Source organism: Urocampus carinirostris, chromosome 2, assembly GCF_059441175.1.
Source record: "Urocampus carinirostris isolate Australia breed hairy pipefish chromosome 2, RoL_Ucar_1.0, whole genome shotgun sequence".
Taxonomy (NCBI): Eukaryota; Metazoa; Chordata; class Actinopteri; order Syngnathiformes; family Syngnathidae; genus Urocampus; species Urocampus carinirostris.
Window position 1 is genome coordinate 48,618,374 of NC_142350.1, and position 17,758 is coordinate 48,636,131.

Below are 17,758 nucleotides of genomic sequence, written 5' to 3' on the forward strand. Positions count from 1 at the left end.
GTCAGGGATATTTATCAACATATCAATCATAGCTCATTTGTGGTGATGTACTACGGTAAACCAAGATATGATGCGCGTCTTGAGTCGTCTTTGGACGTAAATAAATAAATACTTTATAAGCAATAAATAACACTAATTTGTTTTCTTACTGTATGGCTCGGTACCAAACGACCCACACTTGCGTCTATGGCATGAAATGAGTTAATAAGCCAAATATTTAAGGGATGTACTCACTTTTTGTGAGCCATTTATTCATCCGTCCATGTATCTTTTTCTCTGCATCCAGGACGGAGAAATCACGCTGTGCATGGAGCCGGAGCCCTCCACGTTAACTCCGCCCACGCATCCGGGGGACGCCTCGGGCGGTAGTAGTCCCGGGCAACAGCCTGCCTCACCGGTGGGCGAGCAGAGGGTTTGCGATGCTGTTCCGGCCAATCTCGCTCAAACGCTGCAGGAAGAAGAAGAAGAAGAAGAGGAGGAGAAGGATAACGCCAGGCTGCAGGACGAAGGGCCGGCCGCTTCCATGGCAACCAACTGACTCGCTTGCCATCACGTGACTCCTCCCAACGAACTGACCCAGAGTCAGCCATAGTAATACAAATATCTATATATTATCCCGTTGCTTTTCAGGTATCAGAAAAGGAAACTTTTTTAGGGATTATTCGGAACTCATCGCGATGAGGAGACCTGATGCAACAAACTTTGTAAGCCTTACATCCAAAAGGTAACCACGTGACGAGAGGACACTATTGTCAGGGATTTTGGTGGGGTGGGGGCCGGGTGCTATGGAGGCACTATCCTGCTATATGTAGAATTAATTGTAGGAATCGAAAAACACACACAGATATACATCATGTGAATGAATGAATACCGAAATAAAGCACATAATACATAAATACATGACATGAATGCATTTTTTTCATCTATTTATGCATTTTCTCATTTATATTTGTATTTATTTAGTGATATATTTTTTTGTGTATTTTGTTTTGTACTTAGTAATTTATTTGTCATTTATTTATAATTAGTATTTTGTCATGTATTTTCTGTGTATTTTGATAGAACAAAATATTATATGGCATTTTTCTTGCATACATATGGCTCAGAGATCAAATAAGACATTTTTGATGAATTGCCTTATGCTAAACCGATTATAATACATGCGAGGCTGAGACTAAACTGATACTTAAATAGGTTGGTCCAGTATATTCAGGACACAATTTTAACTACAGTTTACAATCAGGGTGTCACATCACCAAACCCCGTTTTGGGTGTAAATCGCTACATAATCCTTTATATGGGAGCTCATTAAACAATTTAGCTTTACTGTTGAGACACTTTATGATGAAAACTCACAGAACAAATTTTAACCCAAAACAAACGTTTAACCCAGAAGCTGTGGCAAAGCACCTTGAGCAATATAATTGGGTAGACAATGGAAACGGGTGGAGCACAGAAAACGACGAGTACACTCTTTCTCCTTTGCCTTGTGCCGCTTGCACTGAAGGTAAATATGTTTGTACCGTCGTTTGCAGTATTTTGTGACATTTTTACAAAAGAACTTTGCTTGCACTTTGTTTTAAAACCATTATTTAGGATAAAAATAACAAAAATGAGCCTCAACACTCTAGAGGCAGTTGAGTTTTAAGTGGTATACTCACAATGACATAGGATACGGGCCGTAGCATTATTATTGTTTCAAAGATTTTATGAAAACTTCAGATATCACACATTGAAATAAAATGAGCTGAATAATTAGCTTTTGTCTGTAGAACAGTTTTATTGAATTATGTCTTAAAATATTTCTCAAAAAAAAAAAAAATAAAAATATATATATATATATATATATATATATATATTTGCTTTTATGGCTCTGTGCGTCAAAAACACCTGGTATAGCCCAAATGTCACAAAGGATTGTACAAGCCACAATGACATCATCCCATAAACTGGAACCAAACATGACAAAATATGCAGCAAAATAAACTGCCAAATGACAAAATACATGACCAAATGAATGACAAAATACGCAAAAAAATACACAAAAAATACACGACAAAAACAATGGCTCCGTCAGGGGTTGGCAAGGGGTGGCCACGGCCCTCCTGTAAATTTGTTGGCCACCCCACTGGCCAGTTTATCATTAGATTGTAACATCAGTTATGGCTTTTAGTTTTGGTGTGCCATCCCAAGATTTTAAGTGGCCCCATCTGGCCACCCCTTGAAAAATGTCTAAAGGGGCCGCTGGACAAACTGCCAAAATACCTGACATTTTACTCTACAAAGTACACAACTTAATAAATGAAAAGATACATAACAAAATAAATAGTGAGATAAACAAATGACACAATAAATGGAAAAATGCACATGAATGAATACCTTCCATTTTTCGTCATATATTTAGGCATGACATGAGTTATTTATGCATTTATTCACTTATATGGCATATATTTGTGGGTATTTCATCCATCCATACAATAATTTCTCCATACGGCAGGATCGCTCCTCCATACGGTGCATGCATGCGACCCCGTCTTATAACAAAATACTAAACATATTAGGAATCATTTTCCAAAGACGGGGTTAAGAAAATACGTGTATAATATTGACAATTTGTAGAGGAGAGGAGGGAGAAGAGGGGGGCAACTTTTGTTTACATTTCGTTTTCCTTCTCACATGATTTTACAACAGTAACAACCACCACCCCCCTCCCCCCGCCCCTCACCCTAATGACGAACCTTAAAAACTTCCATACGACTGACACAAAAACACACAAATATCTCTGCACAGGTAAGGATTGTACTGTAAAAATAAGTGTGCTTCCTCCGCTGTCTCACTGTATGCATGTACTTGTACTATACAACACTGTATAGACTTTGCACTAAACCATCAGAGGGTGGCGCTACGCGAATAATTTGCGCTGGGCTCCAAACTGTGGAAGAGGAAAGAAAATAAAAGATGGAGCTATCCCTTCTTTTTTTTTGTATTTGCACTGATGCAATCCAACTCTTGCACGGCCATGATGGTGATGAATGTACTGCTTTTGGACCAGGGCGCTTCTTGAAGTGGAGTTCATACGACATGTGGTTGGGTCCAGAAGTAGGGGTTTTGGGGCTTTTCACAACAACAACACTAAATATGAAAGCTGATGTCATTCAAACGGAGACTTTCTGCTTTCTCTTTCATTTGATGTGTGATGTCACACCAAGTGGGAAACGTTGTTAGCAAACGAAGCTGCTGCGTGCTACAGCTCACATTTATGCTCACACTCAAGCCGTCCAAGGAGGCCTCGCCTCTCAAAGGCACATACAAATACTGAGTAGTGCGGAAATATATGCTGTAAATCCCGGGATACGACATTCATATTTTCTAATGTGGGGATCACAATGAGAAATAGTTGTATAGATGGCGATGGTGATGAGATCATGCTTTTTGGACCCCCAGTACATCGGATAAAACATTAAAATACAAAAATGATTAATTATTACATTATTAAACAACATTATAAATGCATATAGATCTAAAGGAAAAATCAAATATTGTTTACCTTTAGTGTGACGAGGCTTGCGCTGGTCAGGTGGAGTAGCAGGTGGAAGCACAAGGGGGAGAATATGGTGGATTGAAATTAAAACTGATTAAAACACTGCCACTTGCGAGGATACGGAGAGTATGTGAGCAATTAACATTAAAAAATGAATATACACGAAAAGGAAAAATAGCATTTTATTTAACTTTGGAGGGAACTTGTGCTGTTCGACAGCAGATTCAAATGAAAACTGGTTTTAAAACTTCCTCCTGCAAGACCTGGGGGTGTATATGGTCAATAAACATTAAACATAAATATACGGTACATGCAAAGGAAAACGTAATGTAATATACCTATTGTGTGATTTGGCTTGAGCTGGTAGGGAGGAGTAGCAAATGGATGCACAGGTGCGAGGAGTTGGCGGATTCAAAGTGTATGTTCAATTAATATATACATGTACATAGCAAGGAACAATGATGTTTTATTTACCTCTGGTGGGACATGACTTGAGCTGGTCGGGTGGAGTACCGTGTGGAAACACAGGGGGGGGGGCATATTTGAAGCGTCCCCTTGCGAGGATTTAGGGAGTCAATTATCATTAAAAATAAATATACATGTCAAAGAAACATGACATTTTATCTACCTTTGGCAAAACGTGACTTGAACTGGTTGACTAGATCGGTGGGTGGATGCACAGTGGCGAAGAGATGGTGGATTCAAATCAAAACTAAATTGAAAAATTCCACTCGCGTGGATTGCCATGCCGTCAAGAGATTTCCTTGCTTTAATCACCTTTTTATTCTTAATAATAGTCCTGATCCCCGATTGGTTACAACCATGCAATTTAGCAAGGATAACAATGTGCATACCTTCTTAATAATTGGAAGCTATTTTTCCATGGTTATCATGGTTTTGCTTCCACCTTTAGCATGCCTGCAAGCCTTAGTGAATAAACGCAGTACAAGTTCATTGCGATATACACGGCTATTGATTTGATCTTTCTAAGATGAATGGATTGTGTTTTGCACATTTCAAATTAATGAATGGATTTTCTTGAAGGCGCATTTTTGTCAAGGATATGATAAGAGTAAACTTTGTTTCCATGGTTATCATGTAATGCTTCTTTTTTTAGCATCCCTGCAAGCCTTAGCAAATAAATACAGTACATGGTCATCGCGATCTATACCGCTATTGATTTAATCTTTCTGAAATAAATTAAATGGGCTTTGCACGATTAACATTCATGAATGCTTTTCTCAAGGCACGTTTTTGTCAAGGATATGCATGCCTTCTTGATAAGAGCAAGCTTCGTTTCCATGATTATCATGTATTGCTTCTTTCTTTAGCATCCCTGCAAGCCTTAACAAACAAACACAGTACAAGGTCATTGCGATATCTGCCGCTATTGATTAATTCTTTCTGAAATAGATGAAATCTGCTTTGCACAATTCAAATTCATGAATGCATTTTCTTGAAGGAGCATTTTTGTCAACGATATGCATGCCTTCTTGATAAAAGCAAGCTTATTTTCCATGGTTATCATGTTTTTGCCTCTTCCTTTAGCATCCCTGCAAGCCTTAGCGAATGAACCCAGTACAAGGTCATCGCAATCTACGCCGCTATTGATTTAATCTTCTGAAATAAATGAAATGTGCTTTGCACGATTAAAATTCATGAATGCATTTTCTCGATTTTAGACGAGGATACGCATGAATTCTCGCAGTGTTGCCACTTGAGACGAGGAAAAGAAATTGAATATCCTTGCACAGAAGTCAGATCTGGAGACGATGGAGCATGCTTTTCATTTGGAGGGACAGACCCCAAGGCAAAAATGTGAAATGGAAGCATCAATACTACATACGGTATTCCCCATTTCGTGGTTCGACTTCTGCGTCCTCTGATTTTTTTCGATGAATATGTCTGTGAATAAATAGGCACTTTTCAGTGTCACTTTACAAGTGGCCATACACAAATTGATCGGAAAACTGCCTTTTTTTCTGGGCGCTAATTGGGGCAACCCAAAGGAATCATTTACATAACTAGTGACAAACAATTGACCCCAAATACATGCAAGCATGTAGACGTTATTTCAGTATTTAACTTTTGTCTTTCCATTATCCCTAATCGAATATAGCTGCACGTGGTAGTCAGCAGAGCGCATTTTGTTGGGCCTAGCAGCTATTTTTCCCCTTCTGTCCACCAAAAAGTAAACCATTCTGGCCCCTCCGAAAAAGAAAAATGGATGTTTGCGGCCGTGTTCCATTATCCCCAATCGACTATTTATGAGGGCAGGGGCCAGGAGAGCACTTTTTTTTTTTTTTGTGGTCTGCCTAAAATGAACTGCACTGTTTTGCACGCGATCCATTATCACGGTCAACTATTTCTGAGAGTGGGGGCCAACAGAGCTAAATTGTGTCATCAGTGGCACTTTTTTCCTAGATTTCTGGCTAAAATGAGCACCAACTGTGTGTCCGAAATCCATTCCCCCCGTTCGCATTGTGCTGCAAGTGGATGTCTGTCAGAAAGCACTTTAGCTGCCAAAGGAGGGGTCCTTGGTGCATCGATTACAGGCTACAGAAACTGGCTCTTGGGACATGGAAGGTTAGCTTTCTGGCGGGGAAGGAGCCCAAGTTGGTGTGTGAAGTTGGAAGGTTCCGACTAGATATAATCGGTCTTACCTCCACACACAGCTTGTGCTCTGGTACCAGTCCTCTCGAAAGGAGTTGGACTCTCTTCCGCTTTATAGTTGCCCGTGCCGAAAGGCGCATATTAGTCAAGTGTGGGCATATTAGTTGTGTCACGGCTCAGCGCCAATACATTGGGGTTCACCCCGGTAAACGAGAGGGTAGCCTCCCACCACCTTCGGGTGGGTGGACGGGTCCTGACTGTTGTTTGTGGTAATGCACCAGGCAGCAGTTCAGAGTACCCACCCTTCTTGGAGTCCTTGCAGGGTGTGCTTTAGAGCGTGCCCCCTGGGGTACTTCTGGAGAACTTCAACGCTCTAGTGGGCATTGACAGTGATTGGTAAGGACGGCCCCCCTAATCCAAAGTCGAGTGGTGTATCGTTATTGGACTTCTGTGCTTGTCACAGCTTGTCCATAACGATCACCATGTTCAAACATAAGGGTGTCCATATGTGCACTTGGAACCAGGACACCCTAGGCCGCAGTTGGATGATCAACTGTGTAATAATGTCATCGGACCTGCGCCTGCATGTCTCGGGCACTTGGGTGAAGAGAGGGAAGGAGCTCTCAACTGATCCCCGCCTGGTGATTTATAGGCTCAGAATGTGGGGGAAGATGACATACCAAACCAGCAGACCCAGGCGTGTTGTAAGGGTCTGTTGGGAACGTCTAGCAGAATCTCCTGATTGAAAGAGTTTCGATTCACACTTCAGGCATAACTTCGCCCATGTCCCGAGGGAGGGCTGAGACATTGAGTCCGAGTGGACCACGTTCCATGCCTTCATCGTCCAAACTGATCCAAGCTGTGGCCTGCTTTGGCAACCCTCAAACCCGTTGGAGCATCAATTATCTGTACTACAATTCTCAAAGTGCTTTGCAGCAAAAAATATCCTTGAGGCAGAAACTTTTCCGTTATTTGGTTTCTACTCAGAGAAATTCCCTTGACACAGAGGCTAATGAACGGATTAACAACAAAATGCAAGGGAATACTGTAATATGTCATATCATGTTTATGGGAGTCCCTGAAAATTGAGAGCTATATCCCAAAGTGTCCAAACTATAACTTCTCACTAATAAATCAAATTTTCCCGCCCACATAAAAGCTGAAAGTCTTACGTTCAATGACATCTGCAATGTTTTATTACATCGACGGTCAAAGCCGAACATAAAAATGCTTCTGGGCCTAAAAGACAAATATCCAAATTGTAAGCAGCAATAGCAAATTGTCAGTGTCATACCAATGTAAATAATTTAGGGTAAAAAAAAAACAACAACTCTATTTTAATTGTATTTTATTTTCATTCACCATTTGGTCTTAATTTTTTTTGTCTTTTCTCACAATTTAGGTTAATTGTTTTTGTGTAGGCTTCATTCGAAATAGGAATAAAACCGTGCTTGTGCTGCTCAATCAGCCAATCAGGGAAAACAGGAGGCGGAGCTAAAGGCGTCTTCCTTGCTCGTGTGTGATGACCGTGTCGCTTTTATTTTGTTTAATTTTGCAGTGCCTAGCGAAAGTTTTTGGCCACTCTTGGCAACTCTTTGTCGTATTGCCACATTTCAGGCTTCAAACCTAAAGCTAAAAAACTCAAAATATATTTTAAGAATCGAATACATGTGAGACACAATCATGAGGTGGAGCTAAATTATTTTAATATTTTATATTATATTAGAAAGAGAAAACTAAAAAGTAGGTGTTGCAGGAATATTGGTGCCCTGTTCTCTCAGCTCAGCTAACTGACTCCAAAGGTTCCCCTGTGGCTTCTGAATGATACACTGCAAACCTATCAAGACCTGGCTATCCCTCTAGAATTTCGATTCAAACAAGATAACTAATCAGTGATGCAACCAAGAGGCCCAGGATCACATTGGATTACCTACAGGCATTTGACAAGTAGTCGTCTTCTGCAATGCATTTTCCCTTTTGAGGAAGAGTAGTGAGAATAAAGCCCGTTCTGAAAGAATACTATAAAAAGGTCCGTTTGGCCTTTGCAAGAAACTACATGGGACACAAATAACATGTGGAACAAGGTGCTCTGGTCTGATAAAATCCAAACTTAACTTTTGGGCTAAATGCAAAGCGTTACGTTTGGCGTATGAGTAACACTTGAAAACACCATACCCACTGTCAAACATAGTGGTGGCAGCGTCATGGTTTGGGGATTGCTTTTATAAAGCATGGACTGGGAAGATCATTAGTTGATGGGAAGATGGATGGAGCCAAATACAGCACTACTCAGGTAGAAAATCTGTTTGGGTCTGCAAGAGACCAGAGAACGGGGCCCAGGTTCACCTTCCTTAAACAGACCTTAAACATAAAGCAAAATCTACAACAAAATGGTTGAAAGCTAACAATATAAAGGTTTTGGAATGGCCAAGACCTCAATCCTATAGAGCATTTGTGGAAAGAGCTGAAAAATGCTGTGCACAATCACCTAACACTCACTTAAGGAACATAAGCTGTTTTGTAAGGAAGAAGAGGCAAATATTTTGTTTTCAAGATGTGCAAAACATAGAGAGACATACCCCAAAAGACTTGTGGCTGTGATCGCACCAAAAGGAGGTTGTACAAGTATTAACCCTAAGGGGGACCAATATTTTGCAACGTCTACTTTTCACATTTTTGTTTGTTAGCACAATATAAAATGTTGAATTATTTTCCCGATTGTGTCCAACATGTTGTTGATTCTTAGAAAATATTTAATTTCAATCTAAATTTTTAAAGCCTGAAATATGGCAATATGTCATATGGTTCTTGGAGGGTCAATACTTTTGCAACTCACTCTATAATTTACTTTTGCTGTGAGGGTGGCTGGCGTCAAAAGGACTGGAAAGCCTCCTTTTTTTCTGTCGGAGAGCAACGTCTCTTCATGTTGTTGATTGTGTGAGCAACTTTAAAGGTACCGTTTGTAAATTAAACTGTATATACACATATATGACTATATAAAAAAGGCAATTTACTGACTTGAATGAATTGATGTGTTGAAGGCTTCTTTATGCAATGCCGGTACAATGTTTATTTTTCTACTTGAACTCCCTGAAGCTAGAATAGGTGTCATGGTTGTAAAGTCTGTTGGGTCAAGAGTAACCCAAATTGGGTGAGTAGCTTAAAAGTAATGGAAGATGGGTTATTTATATCCTGCGCATGAGGTTATGACCTAAGAATTGGAAGAACAATACTAGCTCCAATTCCACTCATTGAGAACAAATCAGGGTAAAAAGGAACCCATTTTGGCTCCAATCTGAAAAAAAATGTGGGTAAAAGTAACCCAGTCTGCTCCAAATCCCCACAAAATGGACTAAAAGAACATCCCAGGGTAAAAAAACAAACAAATCCCAATTTGGGTCAAGAGTGGTTGAGGATAACAAATGGTCAAATGTAAAAAAAATAAAATAAATACTTAAACTTGGCTAGAAGTAACCCAATCTGCTCCAGATTCCCACAGATTGGATTAAAAGAACATCCCGGGTCAAATATAACCCAATTTGAGTCAAGAGTGGTTGAGGATAGCAAGTGGTCAAATTCTAAAAGAAAGAAAAAAGGAATCATTCCTAAATTCGGTAAAAGTAACAAAATCTGCTCCAAATCCCCTCAAAGTTGATTAAGAGAACCAACTGGAGGGGAAAAATAACCCAATTTATGTCAAAGGTGCTTAAAGAAGAATCTAGAAAAAAAAAATTGAATTTGGGTAAAAATAATCCAATCTTCTCCAAAATGTTCACAAAGTTGATAAAGAGAACAACCCAGGGTAAAAAATAAAATAAAAATAAAAATTGGGTCAAGAGTGCTTAGAGATAAAGCTAAAATATAATAATAATAATAATTTGGGTAAAGGTAATCTGCTCTAAATCTCTGCAGAGTAGATGAAGAGAACAACCTTTTATATTTTACAGTTGGATCAAATGAACCAAGAAGTGGACCAGTCCATTTTGGACCCAATTTGGGTTATCGTTGACCCAAAATTTGTAGAAACTAGCGTGGACGCCAGGAATAACAGCTCTGAGGGATTCAAAATTGTATTTTGTTTTCTGAACGGAACGTCTTTACACCATGACACGCGTTCGTTTATTTATTGAGCAATTAGGGACGATTATCTTGTATATATTTTTTTTCTGGGGAGCCTTCCATGTTTGGTTAAGGACCTCGATATTAGATGCTGCTTTAGTTCTATATGTGCTCATCTCAAAGAGGCAATATGGAGGATCAAAGGCGGGAACTGCTTCTTTTATTCTGGCCGGGTGATTGATTCTCTTTTGTTGAATCTCAGTGAATGAATAAATAAGGAGCCACATGAATTTGTGTGGATGTAAAGGCTTTAAGGACCTCGTCTCTCTCTTCTCCTTTTGTGTGAGTCTTCTTTGGTCTGTACAGTGTTCCCTCATCAAATCGCGCTTCCAATTTTACCTTTTCTCCAAATGTTTTCCAATTAATTAGTTAATTCTTGCTTGCATTGCTGTTAGTGTTAACTGGCAGAAGGCACATTTGTTGCGGGGATGCCATTATGGCATGCCTAAAATGAACTGCACTGTTTGGCTGTGATCCATTATCCCTAGTTGACTATTGCTGGTAACAGGGGCCGGCAGATTGTTTTGTTTTTTTCAGTTTTGACTGCTGAAGGGTGCCATTGTGGCTCGCCCCAAATGAGCTGCACTATTCTGGGTGTGATCCATTATCCCCAGTCGGTTATTGCTGAGACCTAAAATGAACTGCACTGTTTGGCTGTGATCCATTATCCCTAGTTGACTATTGCTGGTAACAGGGGCCGGCAGATTGTTTTGTTTTTTTCAGTTTTGACTGCTGAAGGGTGCCATTGTGGCTCGCCCCAAATGAGCTGCACTATTCTGGGTGTGATCCATTATCCCCAGTCGGTTATTGCTGAGAGCGAGGGCCAAAAGAGCAAATACAATTTGTGGCGTTTTTTTTTTTTTTTCATTATTTCCGCCTACAATAAATAGCACTCGCACAGGAGAAATCCATTATCCCAGTTAAACTATTGCTAAAAGCAAATTTGTCTCCTTTTTTCCGTTCTTTCCCCTAAAATGAACAGCATCCGTGCGGCCACAATCTATTCTCAGCAGAGCACATATTTTTCAGTTTAAGCCACTGAAATATGCCATTGTGGCTTACTCAAATTGAACTGGACTGTTTTGGACATGATCCATTATCCCGCCGGCTATTGTTGGTAGTGGGGGCCGAGAGAACAAATTCGTGTCATATGTGGTGGGTCTTATTTTCCAGTTCTTTCCGCCTAAAACAGCATCCATTTGGACACAATCCATTATCCCTGATAGACTATTGGTAAGAGCTGGAACCAGAAGAGCACACAGAAGTTCGGCCTGCCGACTTTTTTTGTTGTTATTCCCGCCTAAAATGAAATACATTCAGACGGCTGCCATCCATTAACCCTTACTGCTGCGAGCAATACAACCAACCAAAATACTCGAGGCTTTTTCTATTGGATAAGCTGGAATTTGCGTGTATCTTTTGTCTCTGTACTACAAGTCCCACAGTGCTTTGTGGGATAAAATATCCCGGATGAGGGAAATTTGAAGTCGTTCCTGATTGGCGAAGGTTTTCTTAATACGGGTGGTTATGGAACGGATTAATCGCGAAAATCGAGGGAATACTGTACTTCTATGTTTGTGTGGTCATGCCTGAAGAATCATGGGAAATTTTAACAACCAAAGGCTTAAAAGCAATCGCCACGTCTGCTGTGTTTCAAAAAATGTACGAAAAGAAAGAAAACTGGGACTCACGCATGCTTGATGCACCATTCTCTGATAATTTTCCCCCACGTTTACGTCCTCATCTGTTAGTTTTCTTTGCCATCCTCCTCTTCTTCCTCCTGCACGAACATGTTTTTCCCAGCATTCCTCTTTGGTCTCCACATGTGGAGCAAATAAAGAAAAACTTGTGCAGATGTGCGTTTGTCTCTTTTTATATTGGCTTTCAATTGTAATTCGAGATGCACGCTAACAGCTCAATATAATGTTATTGGGCCGATAGAAACAACAGACCCAAAATGACTTGTTAGAAAGATCTGAAGCGTTCATATTTCTCGTAAAATATATTTTGATTTTCTAGGGAATAAGTGGTTGTGTATCCTCCCTACCTCACCTCAATGTACGCGAGGCAAATAGATGAATGACTAAAGGTAATGATAAAAATAAAATCAATAAATAAAAGATATAAAATAACATCAAAATTGAAATGATAATAAGACAATCTATAAATAGTGGATTCAATATAATAATAAAGTCTAAAATTATAAATGAAATAATAATAATAATAAGATAATGATATGTAAACATAATGATGACAGAAAATAAATAATGAATAAAAACAAATAGTAAAATTAAGATAATGAAAAAAAAAATAGATTTAATAAAAATAGATAAAAAAATAGACAAATGAATAGATTATACATTTAAATAACAGAGAAATCAAGTCAAATAAAATAAACAAAAAATGAATAAAAATAAATACTGAAAATAAGATAATAAAATAATGAATAATGAAAATAGATTAAAAACAATACATAAAAAATAGCTAAATGAATAACCTATACATTTAAATAACAGTGATGAATTCATACAAGGTAGTATGTAAATAGGAAATAAAATATTAATACCTGACTGATTAAAAGATAATCATGAAAACAGGTAAATAAATATAAAACAAATTAAAGTGAATAAAAACAAAGAAATAAAAATAATAATATCTATCTATCTATCGTTTCAAGATTATAAATGTTGTTCATTTCCTTTCCTCTTTTCCTCAGATGGTGCTGGATTGCTGTATCCTGACGAAAATGAGAAAATTGAAAAATAAAGTGAATAATTGAATGCACAAAAATATAACATAAGAGCAATAATACAAATAAAAATCTGACCATTTTAAAATTTATGAAAAAATAATGGGCGGCACGTCCAGGTGGTAGTGCGAAGCCCCGCGTTGCGAAGGTCACGGGTTCAATTTCAGCTACTGGCCTCCCATGCGGATATTGCATGTTCTCTCTGTGACTGCGTGATGGCAGGTTAATTAATGCACCTATATTGTCCCCAAATCGCCAGTTTTTTTCCAAAATCCTACATTTTCAAACTACCAAGATGTCTATTTCAATGCCAATGACACCCATAATTTGAAATGTAAACATTGCAGTACCTCAGGAGGTAGAGCACTCATCCCGGCGCCAAGAGGTCTCAGGTTCGATTCCCGGCTCCTTGGGCAAGACAAGACGCCTCTATCGGAGTGTGTGTGTGCGTGAGTGGGTATGTGAAATGAAATGATCTGCATTTATATAGCGCTTTTCAAGTCAAGACTTCCCAAAGCGCTTTACAGTGTGCTTCACATTTCCCAATAGCGGCCGTGCAGCCATGTAAGGCGCTAACCTGCTTATTGGGGGTATTAGGGGTTCAGTGTCTTACCCAAGGACACTTCGACATGTAACACGGAGGAGCCGGGATTCGAACTGCGATCTCTTGATCCCAAGACGAGTGCTCTACCTCCTGAGCCACTGCCGCTTCAAAAAAAATGAAATGATCTGCATTTATATAGCGCTTTTTAAGTCAATGACTTCCCAAAGCGCTTTACAGTGTGCTTCACATATCCCAATAGCGGCCGTGCAGCCATGTCAGGCGCTAACCTGCTTATTAGGGGTTCAGTGTCTTACCCAAGGACACTTCGACATGTATCACGGGGGAGCCGGGATTCGAACTGCGATGTCTTGATCCCAAGACGAGCGTTCTACCTCCTGAGCCACAACCGATACATTGTAAAGCGCTTTGGTAGGTCTTCAGTGACTTGAAAAGCGCTATATAAATGCAGTCCATTTACAATTTAGGGTTGAATGAACAAGTGAGTTGTCTATCTCTGTGTCCCCTGCCCACTGCCCGAGGATAGCTAGGATGGGCTCCAGCACCCCCGCGACCCTACTGAGGATAAGCAGAAAAAATGAATAAATAACTAACAATAAAGCATTAAAAAAAAACAACCTTATAGGTTCTTGGTATCAGTCTCCATCCGCTGGAATGTATCGGTAGGAAAAAAATAGTAATCGTGCATCCATAATACCTCTGAGTGCTTTTGAGTGATTAACATAAACACCGAGTAATTTTCTCAAATTATTATCATTTATTTAAATTGCAAACCATTAAGGGTGATTTTTGAGCAATTGTATAAGAGTGAAATCATAACGTTTAATCAGTAAACAGTTAACCCACATCAAGGTTAACGCCATTAAGTCGTCGGGTTTCATCGTTGAAGGTCAGAAGAAGGTCTGAAAAAAGTTCGTAAAAGACACAGGAAGGCACCTGAGATTTAAAAAGTACAAAAAGAGAAAAAAAAAATGTAGAAAATATCGTGCATAGAGTTCGTGAAGTGACTCGTTTTTATCCCTAGATAGGCTCGTCCGATTCTTCGCTGTCCTCGTGCAGCGAGGATAGTGCCAGGATGCCGGGCGAGTCGCTGGGCGAGTCGCCGGGCGAGGACGAATCTTGTGAAAATGTGGGCGGGGATATCGGATCACGCGTTACCGGGTCGCCGGGTGAGGGCGGGGCCTGGTCCTGGGAACTGTCCTTCCTGTTGGGGTCCCCGTCCCTTCTGCTGGGGTCCACCCCCCAAAGGTCCCGGTCCCACAGGGGTGAGGAAGCAGTAGAAGAGGGCGGTTCAGGTTTTTTGGACTTCCTGCTGGCGTCCCGGAAGCTGGCCAGGGGTGGGCGGAGCCTCACGCCGCTACGGGTCGAGCCTTCGATGGCTTTCTGTAACTGGGACCGGAGACAAAAAATATGAGCTACGTTATTGGCACTTTTTGCAATTATTTATTGTAAAATTGTATTATTTATAACATTTGGAGTGATTTGGTTACAAAAACCTCATCAGAAACACAATGCATAGATAAGCCAGAGACAAATTGAGCAATATTTTTGATTAAGTGTTCAAGTGCAACAAAAAACATTAATACTATTTCTATTGTAATGTATAAATACGTAATTAAATACATAAATGTAGTAATACATAATAATAAAATAGTCTATATAAGAAAAATGAAAAATATAAAAAAGTACTACTTACAATTAGATTTTTTCTTTTAACAAATACATTTTTCTAAATATGTTTTTAATAAAATAAGAAACATTATCGTAATGAATAAATAACATGTAACAATATTTTAAAGTCCTGTTTCTAAAACGAGATTGTGTTTTTTATTTAACAATACATTTAAAAAAAATCTTCAAATGAATAAATATTTTTAAAAGTAAATTTTAGTAAAACGAAAAAATAAGACCTATATTTGTAGTTAGTTTTTAGGAATAAAACAAATCAACTATATTTAAAATGTTTCTTCTATTGAAACGAGAAGCATAAAAAGTACTATATTTTTCATTTGTTTTTCTTGTAGTAAAATGAAAACAAGTTCTTTATTTGTTATTATTTTTTCATTGTAACAAACAGAATAAATATATCTAATTACAATGTTTAAGTTTTCCTATTAAAAAACAACTTTTCTCTTCGTAATTAAAAGATAAATAAATTAAACAATGTATTTGAAATCGTTTTTCTAGAATAATGACAAAACTACAAACACGTTCTACATTTTGAATAATCTTTCTCATGTAATACAGCACATTGGCCTAACAGGCCAAAGATCCCTGGTTTGAGTCCAAGTGGGAATATTTTTTCGCCTTGAAAGCTATGGCCGCCAACAGGCTATACTTGCCCAAGACACACCACAGGTAATGGTGCCCCTACAAGCCTAGTGGTTAAGGGATCCAACCAACCAACCCACCCAATATAGTAAATAAATGTAACAATATTTAAAAAAAGGGAGTAAATCATACTTCAAATACGCAAAATTAAAGCCAGTGCAATGTTCCAATTTGTATCCTATACCTTTCAAAATAAGACAAATAATATTTAAAATTAGCAGAAATATTTCACGTTTTACTTATGAAAAATGACATGTTAATTTTGTCAATTTTACTTATTTTATTACATTTTCCCAATGAATTTTTTAAAACATAGCGCATAACGATAACACTTATTAAAAACAAAATAATAATATATCAGTAACTTTGATTTTGAAATTCCCAGATAAAATATTTTCTAGAGAAATTATACAATACACAAATTTTAAATGTGCAAATAACGCTAAATTTAAAAAATGCAAATCGCACTAAATTCAAATATGCAAATGAGCTCAAATTTAAATATGCACGTGAGTAAAATTAAAAAAGGACACTTACCTCTTTGAGTGCAACCACACCCACCAGTTTGCCGATACTTGTGACGTAAGCGTGACTCAGACCCAGAAGAGAGAACAGAGTGTGGGTCTGAGGAGGGCCAAGGGGGGTTTATTGTGGAAAAGGAAGAAGAGGGTTGGAGAAGATCCGATCGAGTCAGCGTCAAACGTGTGAAAATGGGACAACGTCCTGCTCTTTAACATAAACGATAACTCACTTTGTGCAATGACGTCCTCTCCACCAGCTGAAAAGGGGAGGGGTCGATTCGAATTTGCTCCATCTCCATTGGCCTCTCCATCTCGATTTCCTCCCAAGCTTTGACCTGACGGGACCAATCACAGGACTGCGATAACTGACACAACGCTAAAGCGCTGGAGCTAGCGTACCTCGTCCGGAGTGAGGGAGTCGGTCAAAGTGGGCGGGGCTGTTTCCTGGAGGGGGCGGAGTTAATAGCGACATTGCTAGTCACGTGACCGAAATATTTCTCAATTATTTTGTCATTTGTTTTTTGGGGGTATTTATTTTTTTCGTGCATTTTGTTCCTAAAAATATTATTCAAATGAGGGAGCGTGTCAAACCTTTCACCTATGGGTTTATTAGCGATGAACGGATCGACTCCATTTTGATCCGCCCCCTCATTTGAATAACATTCTGTTATGACAAAATACACGACAGAATACATGGCAATGACATGACAATGGATGACAAAATACATGAAAAAATACATGAGAAAATACACCAAAAATACGAGAAAATAAATGACAAAATACATGACACAAAAAACAACAACTAACAGCCCATAATGACACTTACATGACAAAATACACAAAACACATAATAAAAAATACACGACAAAGTAAATGACAAAATGACAAAATACATGTCAGAATACACAACAAAACAACAATACACACAACAAAATACATGAAAAATGTGTAAAAAAAAAAAACGACAAAATACACAACAAAACAACAATATACATGACAAAATAAATGACAAAATAGACAAAAGACGAGACAAAAATGACAAAAAAACACAACAAATGACAGAATACACCCCAAAATAGATAAAAAAATACACAAGAAAATATGCACAAAAATAAACGAGAAAATGCACGGGAAAATAACAAAATACACAAAAAATTACACTACAAAACACATTACAAATTACACAATGAAATACACAAAAATACACAAAAAATACAAAATGAAACGGAAATACACGCGAAAAACAATACAACAAAATACATGACCATTTTCACAACAACAAAAAAACAACCTAATACACGACAAAATAGGTGACAAAATAC

At 38.5% G+C, this 17,758-nt stretch overlaps 2 protein-coding genes across 6 annotated transcripts in view; one reads left to right on the forward strand and one right to left on the reverse strand.

Annotated features, from left to right (window-relative positions):
• fam131bb (family with sequence similarity 131 member Bb) overlaps positions 1-12,126 on the forward strand; it is a 73,349-nt gene extending 61,223 nt beyond the window's left edge. For all 5 annotated transcript variants that reach the window (XM_088326872.1, XM_088326874.1, XM_088326875.1 and 2 more), the window contains one exon: positions 287-12,126. In XM_088326872.1, the coding sequence (XP_088182998.1) occupies positions 287-538 (252 nt within the window). In that variant the 3' untranslated portion in view covers positions 539-12,126. The remainder of the gene's footprint in view (positions 1-286) is intronic.
• A 2,192-nt stretch (positions 12,127-14,318) lies between these two features.
• Positions 14,319-17,758, reverse strand: part of clcn1b (chloride channel, voltage-sensitive 1b) — a 60,911-nt gene continuing 57,471 nt past the window's right edge. The window contains exons 21-24 of the mRNA XM_088326878.1: positions 16,836-16,880; positions 16,667-16,771; positions 16,453-16,539; positions 14,319-14,973 (exon numbers count right to left, since the gene is read on the reverse strand). Of these exons, the coding sequence (XP_088183004.1) occupies positions 14,605-14,973; positions 16,453-16,539; positions 16,667-16,771; positions 16,836-16,880 (606 nt within the window). The 3' untranslated portion in view covers positions 14,319-14,604. The remainder of the gene's footprint in view (positions 14,974-16,452; positions 16,540-16,666; positions 16,772-16,835; positions 16,881-17,758) is intronic.